This window comes from Equus quagga, chromosome 15 (assembly GCF_021613505.1).
Source record: "Equus quagga isolate Etosha38 chromosome 15, UCLA_HA_Equagga_1.0, whole genome shotgun sequence".
NCBI lineage: Eukaryota > Metazoa > Chordata > Mammalia > Perissodactyla > Equidae > Equus > Equus quagga.
This window is the reverse complement of record NC_060281.1, coordinates 65,533,251-65,541,117: the sequence shown is the minus strand read 5'-3', so window position 1 is coordinate 65,541,117 and position 7,867 is coordinate 65,533,251. Positions and strand designations below refer to the sequence as shown.

Genomic DNA, 7,867 nt, shown 5'->3' with positions numbered 1-7,867 from the left:
AAAGCAGAAGAAGGTGGTCCCGGGAGCCTGCGGGGGTGGGGGTCCACTACCTCAAACTGCCTCTGGGTCAGTGAGGAGAATGAGAACAAGCCCCTGGGCATGGCGTCCGTGATGGGCGACGCATCGTGAGCCGCTGTGCTGACAAGATGAGGGTGGGGGTCCCGTTGGAGTGGGCTCAAGACGGAGCTGTAGTCAGAGAGCAGAGGCAGCTCTTTAGAGACGTCTCACACTGCTGGCTCGTGAGGGTCAGCTTTGGACCTCCCATCTGGGGACTTTTATCCTGGTAGGGGGACAAGAGGCAGACTTTGCTGGATCCTCAGCCTTACAGTGGAGGCGTTATGGCTCAGTGGGTTAAGTGCAAATCCGTTTGCATCACTTATTAGCCGGGTGACATTTGGCAAGTTACTTAATCTCTTTAATCTTCAGCTTCATCCATTAGGAACCAGGATGATAATGATAGCACAGTGCGTAGGGTTCAAATGGGGACTAAGTAAGATGATGCACATTATCGAGAGGCCCTGGCACCCAGTTGGTACTTGGTCTATTTTTGGGTAAAGATGCCATTTGTTTCCTTGGCGTTTCCTGACTACTCTGGTCTTACCCACGACGTCCCCGGCAAGGAAGGTAAGTCTTCACTCCCGTTCCCACACTCCCCACAGCCAGTCGATGGGGTCTGCGCGGCCCCTGCAGTGTTACATGATGAAGAAAACGCCCCCTCCACTCCAGTGTTCTCAGAAAATGGAAACACGGAGACGCTCACTGGCCTGAGAGCATGACAGTGCGCACTTACGTTCCTACATTTGTACCTCGGAGCCTCTCCTCCCGCTTCTGAAAATGCCCCAACTAGTAAACTCAACTGAGCACATTTGAAAGACACCATGTGTGGGGCTTTCGCAGAACCCTTGAGATCTGAAAACTCACTGTGTGCTTTTTCAGTGCATAAGAGAGGAGTTTGACCAGACTGATCCCTGAGTTGCACAGACCCATCCCGCTATCTTCCCATTCGTGTGTGAACAGTTTCAGCTAAATTCCATTCGGGTGGAGTCACTTGACTGTCATGGTGGCTGTCAACGATCTTTTCAACTTTTCATTCCAGCACGCAGTCAGAAACATGCGCACTTCACAAGTGTACCTCTCGGCGCCTCTGTGCCTGAACCTCAATAGATCAGAACAAATGAGCTGCCGTGGGCCGCTCCTCCCGCCCAGATCTGCCTCATGTCTGAAGACGGAGGCGCTGAGCCCCTGGATTCCTCCTCCCTTTCATCCCCTGACACTGCTGCTCCCACAGCCTGCCCTTGAGCTAACTCCTTCCTCCCAGTTATTACGGAAATGGCTTTGCGTCTGTCCATCTGCACTGCTACCACCCGGGTCCTAGACACCAGGCTTCCTACTGGCGTTAACGGGCACCCCTGCCCCGCCATGCATCCCTCCCAGATGTTCAAAGGCTCAGAGCCCAGCAGCCGGTTTCAGCTCTCTAAGGGCTGCTTGCTTCCTTGGGATGGAATTGGGCTCTGACCTACAGTGGCAAAGCTACCTCGCAGCACCTCCCGCCCACTCCACCCTGCCCGCCCCCTCCCTCCCGGCAGGCAGGCTGCTCCCTCCATGGGGCTTGCACACGACCCTGCCTGCTGCCCTTGACTTCACCCTCGTGAAGCCGCTGCCCCATTGTCCATCCCTTCATTCTGTTTGTTTCCTTCACGGCGTTTTCATGGTGAACTTAACTAACTCTTCATCCACTTGTCCACTGACGCCCACTCTGGGAGGGCAGAGGCCCCGTCCCTCTCGCCACTACATTCTCGGTCTCCAGAACAACAGCTGAGCGGCTGACACACAGGTAACAGACAGCCATTTGCTGAATAAATGATTGAATGAATGAATGATCCAATCGGCAGATGGAGCGTGGTGGCCGTCCATGGTGGAAATCAGATGCAAATAAGAACTCTGGAAAGAATTCACCAGTCACATTCTGCTCAAAGCTCACCTTCCTCTTCTATAGATTCAGAGCTCTAAGAAATTACAAAATTGGCACATTTGGATTTCACTAGTTTCGCTTCCTCTGCTCCCCACACTAATGAAGCATCGGCGTGTCCAAAATAGAGACAATGATGAATGTGGGGAGAAGGGGAGCGGAGGAAGTTGGCTGATGCACGAGGGAGAACATTGGAGCTGAAGGACACCGTTGGCTCTCGTGCGTTTTCCTTGGCATCAGATGCTGAGGAAACAGAACCCCAGGCTCCTGGAGAAGGCTCTGTTGGGAAAACTGACCGGCGCCCCAGCTGGACAGCGTTTGTATTTCTTCAGGCTTATGATCTGTCTCAGATGCACGCAGCCTGGGGACACAGCCTCTGAGGTCGCAGTGAACATGTGCAGACACCGTGCGGGCATCTCCCGGGCACCGGAAGGTTCCTTTCGCACAGCGGGAGAAGATAAGAGGAATATTGCTGCCCGTGTCCAGTAATATCCTTTCTGGATAACATCTAATGAAACATTGCGTCTCAGGGTGCCAGCCAACTTATTACAACAGGTAATAAGGACTGTGACTGCCCCCGTCTGCGCTGGCTTAATGAAATCTGTCCTTAATATGAGGTCCCGATAAACGATCGGAGAAACAGCATCAGAAGTCTACCCGGATGATGCTACACGCTCTGCTAATAAAGTCTGGAGGGGGCCAGTGCCTCCGACAGGTGCCCGTCCCAGCCGGGCGGGGCAGGCCGTCTGGGGACTTTATTCGGAGATCCAAGACCTGGAGAGGCTGTCAGACGCTGGAGGGCCTGGCCAGATGGAGGAGGAGGAGCCTGCTGCCCATCCCGGCCATGCCGGATCGGGGCTGGGGCTGCAGGACAGGACCTGCACTAGTGGTCCAGCTTGGGGGCCCCCTGACAGGCCAGGTAGAAGCCTGCCGGCCTTTTCTTCCATTTGTTTGTCCACCTGGACTACACGTGCTCTGGCTGAAGGGCTGGCTGCCCTCGGGGGAGGAGTGAGCAGGGGTGGGTGGGGGACCCTGGGCTTCAGGAAGGAAATGCTGCGATGAGAACTAAGCATAGTGACCCCAGGCCCCAGGGCTCTGAAAGAGTGACCCTCATACCCATTCGGAGAAAGACAGGACGACGGAGGCCGATGACTACAGTCAGGGTGGGGTGAATGTTCTCAGCCTCCCTCGCATCACAGCTGCCGTGGGGCCGCACGCTCTCAGCTGCTCAGTCCCCCCCTCCTACCCTCCCTCGGGTTTCTCCTCTTTCTTCTTCCTCTCCTCTTTCCTCTCTTCATTTCTCTCCTTTTCCATCTTCTTTTTGTGTTCTCTCTCCCCCTCTGCCCCCCTCTTCCCTTATTGAGATTACACTAGCAATATTGCCCTGAATCTTGATTTGCTCACTTAATAACAGATCATGTAAATCTCCCCAAGAGAGCAGATGTAAACCAGAATTATTCCCTTCAGGGGCGTCATCCCGGTCTGAGGTGTAGATGGACCTCAGTTTATAGGACTACGCTCTGGGATGGGCACCCATTTAACCCAGTTCCCCATCCCCCACCCCACTCAGCAGTGCTGCCAAAAACACCAAGATCGTTTTGAACTTGTTCCCATGTTTCCTGAGGGCCTATGTTCAGAACGGAAGGTGGCAGAGTCAGAACACACGTGCGCTCAGTTCTAATTGATGCTGTCAGGCTGCTTGCCCCACAGCAGAAGCACTTCACCAGCATCCACAGGAGCGTCCTCTTCCCTATGACCTCGCGAGGGTTAGTGCTTTCGTCTGTTTCTGCAGTCTACAGCGCGAACACTCGTCAGCTCAGGAGAGACAAGGGGCACAGGGAAGCACAAACCACAGGATCTTTCCAGGAGGGAGAGGGAGGTGCTCTTGAGCCCAGGAGAGCAGCCAGCCCACACCCACACCCAGCGAGCGCCTCACGGGTCCCCCAGCCTGCTTCCTCCTCCCGCCGCCCCCTGGCACCAGGCGCCCCTTACCTTCTGCAGAAGGTCGATCTCCTGCTGTTTGGCGTTGAGAACAGCCAGGGCTTGCTCATGCTCCAGTTCCAGCTGCTGCCGCCTTTCCGCAGCCTCTCGCATGTGCTGTGGGGGACAGGGCGAGGTCAGGCCTGGAGCACAGGGAGCTGGGTCTGCGTGTGCACGCAAGCTCCTGGCTCTGACTCACCCGCCCCACACGCTCCAGGGCACCCCCCTTCCCCGCCCCCCCGCCCTGCCCCCAGCTTCCGGGCGTTTCCTGAGGGTGGCAGGGGGAACTGGGGAAATGCTGGGACTAGCAAAGCACCCACCGCCTGTTCTTATGTTTCGTATTTTAAATGCCGCCAGCAGAACTGAGGTTCTCATGCAGAGGTGAATTCCTCTTCTCCCTTGTTTGGAAAAGATTCTCTCTCTTCTCTCCGTTTTTTCCCAGGTCTTACGTGAAGAACAGCTAAGGGTTATCACTCTTTTCCTGTGTGCTGGGTGTTGTTCCGAGCTATTTACTGCTATTATAATAATCCTCGGAGGTAGGTGCCATCACCTGCCCCATTGTACAGAGGGGACATGGAGGCTCAGAGAAGTTGTCCTTGTTCATCACACAGCAGTAGGTGGCAGTCCAGTACTCAGACCAGAGGCTCTCAGTGGAGCCTCAGAGTCTCAGGGTTGCGTCCCGTCTGCTCGCTCTGGTGAACGGAGTGCTCAGCCCTACGAGGCCACTTGTGCCTCCTTCATGCCTCTGCAAAGGCCCGCAAGGCTCCTTGCCGCCACGTCTACTTTCTGGGTCAGAGAGGGGGGCGTGTTCCCTGCTGTGCTCTCCTCGTGACACCCCGTCTGTCCTCCGCAGAGGGCAGGGGCGTGCCCCGCGAGCCCCAGGGCCGGACCCTTTCCCCTCTGAGCACCTCCCCACCTCTGAGGACCACTCACCACCCAGTCACCCCCAGGAGAACCCAGCAGCAAGATCAGAGGCCACCGCAACCTCTGCAGCCGTTCACAGCAACCACCTGTGAGCACTGCTGTCGCGAGGAAATGCACGAGAAAGACACTGCGTGGGAAAAGGCATGAGGCCGCACTGCTCCCACCCGGGGTGGGGGGGTCATCACACAGAACGCTCACGCACCACACCCGCCCTTCTAAAGGCACAGGGGACCAGGGGCACAGCGTTTGGATCCAGTTTCCATTTCATTTCGGGTTTTTTTTGTTTTTTTTTTTTTTTTTATAACAAAATATATGCAAAAGGTGACTTAGCGATCAACATTTTAAAATCTGAATCTTTGACACAGAAGTCCAGATTCCTTCAAAAATGGGAAGATTTAGCCACGCGTTCCACCTGGAAGCAGTGGGCAGAGGATGGGTCAGCTGTTCCCTTCGCGGGGCACACGCCCTCCTGTCTGCCACTGTTCCCTCGGACCAGCCTCTCCTCCACGAGACCTGACATCTGAGGGGTGACCGTGTTATAAAGACAGGAGACACCCTGACATGACAGGGGACGTAACATACCTTCCTCCTAGGCTTGGATTTGTAGGTGACTATTTTTATCATTTGTTATCTTAAATTCTCACTGTTTAAGTTTTCTACTTGTTTTTAGTCCCCAGGCTGGGGAAGGGGGCATGTGGGGCGGGCAGAGGGCAGAGAGGCAAATTCTATTCTCTTCACCATTTTCCCTAAGTCCCCCCACCCTCTGCCGCCAAAAGCTCTTTCTTTGGGAAGGACCTTGGAGCGGAACCATTTCAGCCGCAGGTGGTGAGGGCGCGCTTTCCAGCTCACCAAGCTGAGGTTCGTCTGCACCGAAAAAGAGAAGGCTGCCCGTCCAGAGCTTCACGGGCGGCGACCCCACGTGCCGGATCTGTCTCCAGTGCCGAGCGCAACAACCCTCGAGTCCCGTCTACCGTCTCCAGAAAAGCACCCGGCTCCCTCGGAGCTGCAGTCACCCCGCACCCAGGAGACAGGTGGCAGTTTCACTGTCGCTATGGAAACCTGCCAGCACCCAGGGCCCCGGGGAAAGCAGAACCCCCCAGAATACGAACAAATGCCCACAGATGTGGAAGCAGGCGTTGTCTGGCGATATGATAACCTGCTCAGGTTGGGCTGGCCTGGGTTCGTGTCTCTTTGTGGGTGGGACAGACAGAGAAACAGCACACACATGTCCTTGCACTCCAGCCTCCAGCCTGACCCGTCCCGCCTTCCCAGGCAGGAGGGTGTTGTCTGTGTGTGGCCCTCCCCGGAGCCAGTCTGCTCTGCAGAGCTGTGGCTCCCAATTTGGGTCTAGCAATTTCTAAGGATCCCTTTACGACAGACTCCACTCCACTGCCCACCACCAACCACAGTGGGTACAAACCGCGGCACAGGACACGAGGCACGTTCGGAGCACGGGGACCTGCCACTAAGAGAAACAAGCCAACAGACTCCAGAGACGTCGGGAATTCTCGGAGCTTCCAAGACGCTCCCGGAACTCCTACCCGAACGCCGCTCACTGCCTCGGAGGGCGGCCCTGCTCCGGCCTTGGGCTTCTCAAGTCACCAGAGCCAGGAAGCCTGCTGTTCTCCTCGCCTTTGTGGGACCGCCACAGAGGAGATGGACTTGTTCGTGCGAAGCTGTTAGGTCTAGAGAGGAATTTCTGTTCCATTTCTCCATTCCTCGTTTCCTCTGTGCCTTTATTCATTCAACCAACATTCATGGGGTACGTACTCTGCACCAAGAAGCTAGGGATACAGAGCAACCAGATTCTGCCTCCACGAGCAGACATTCCACTGTGGAGCAGAGAGGGGAGGCACAGCAAGAAAACAGACAAGAACATGTCACATGGCAGCAGGGGTGTGAGGAGGACCACTGACACTTGCATTCGACCGTCCTTCACTTGCAAGAATGGCGATTCCACACAGCCTAACGCTGACGCTGTGTTCAACCAAGACTGTGGGGACCGTCTGTCTGAGGCGAAGATGAAATTCACTCACTGACATTCACTCATTCATTCACCAAATAATTACCAAGTCCTTGACACACGCCAGTCACACGCTGGGCTCTGAAGGCACCAGCGATACACAACAAGCACTCAAGTGTGTTCACACTCGAGCGGGGCACATGGACCACACACACGTCCCTGAAACAACACGCAGCATGCAAGTGGTCCTGAGTGTCAGCACAGGATGGGACGGGAGCTGCCACAGGGAGTGACATGTCCGGAAGCTTCTGGAGCAGACAGAGAGACGGTGGGGAGCTGAGGTGGGAGAGGGCTGTCTGGGCGGCTGTGGGGGTCTTCCGGGGGCAGGGGTGCCTCCCATTCTCACCCAGACGTGGCAGCACGCCAACCGCTGACAGGGCTCTGAGGGCGTAAGGACCCCACTGAGCTCCTGGAAGGCTCCGGAATGTCCCCTCGCTCCAGACACTGGCTCCTGGCTGGGACGACGTCCGCAGGAAGGAAAGACGTGGGGGAGGAGGGCTCTCTCCTCCATCGCTTCAAGGAGGAGCGTCTTTCTAGAGTACGACAGCCGACTTCCCCTTAGGTCTCAGCAGTCAGAACTGGCCGCACGCCCAGCCTGAGGCCGACCTCCGGCAGCCAGCCCCCGAGGAGGCTGCACACAGGTCCCTGCCTGGCTCAGAGCCCTCTGTGGCCCTCATCGCTCCGGGTGCTGCTGTGGGGCTGCGCGTCCCGCCTCCTGCTTCCTCTCTGACGTCACTTCTACCACTCTCCATCTCTCGCACTCTGTTAGGCACAACAGGGTTTTCTTGCTCTTTCCAAAGACCAGGCAAACCTCTGCCTCAGAGCCTCTGCACATGCTGTTCCCTTGCTTAGTCACACTCTTTCCCTAGATATTGGAAGAGCTGGTTCTCTCAAATTCCAGCCTCTGCCCAAGTATCACCTCTCAGCGAAGCCCCCCTGGCTGCCATATTTAAAATAGTGACCCACCCCTC

The 7,867-nt window shown here is 56.1% G+C and overlaps 1 protein-coding gene across 6 annotated transcripts in view; it reads right to left on the bottom strand.

The window, feature by feature from the left end:
* RIMBP2 (RIMS binding protein 2) overlaps positions 1 to 7,867 on the bottom strand; it is a 194,461-nt gene that overhangs the window by 67,538 nt on the left and 119,056 nt on the right. For all 6 annotated transcript variants that reach the window (XR_006885172.1, XM_046638728.1, XM_046638726.1 and 3 more), the window contains exon 4: positions 3,962 to 4,066. Coding sequence is in view for 5 of the 6 variants with exons in the window: in XM_046638728.1 (XP_046494684.1) it covers positions 3,962 to 4,063 (102 nt within the window). In the remaining variant the exon portion in view is untranslated. The remainder of the gene's footprint in view (positions 1 to 3,961; positions 4,067 to 7,867) is intronic.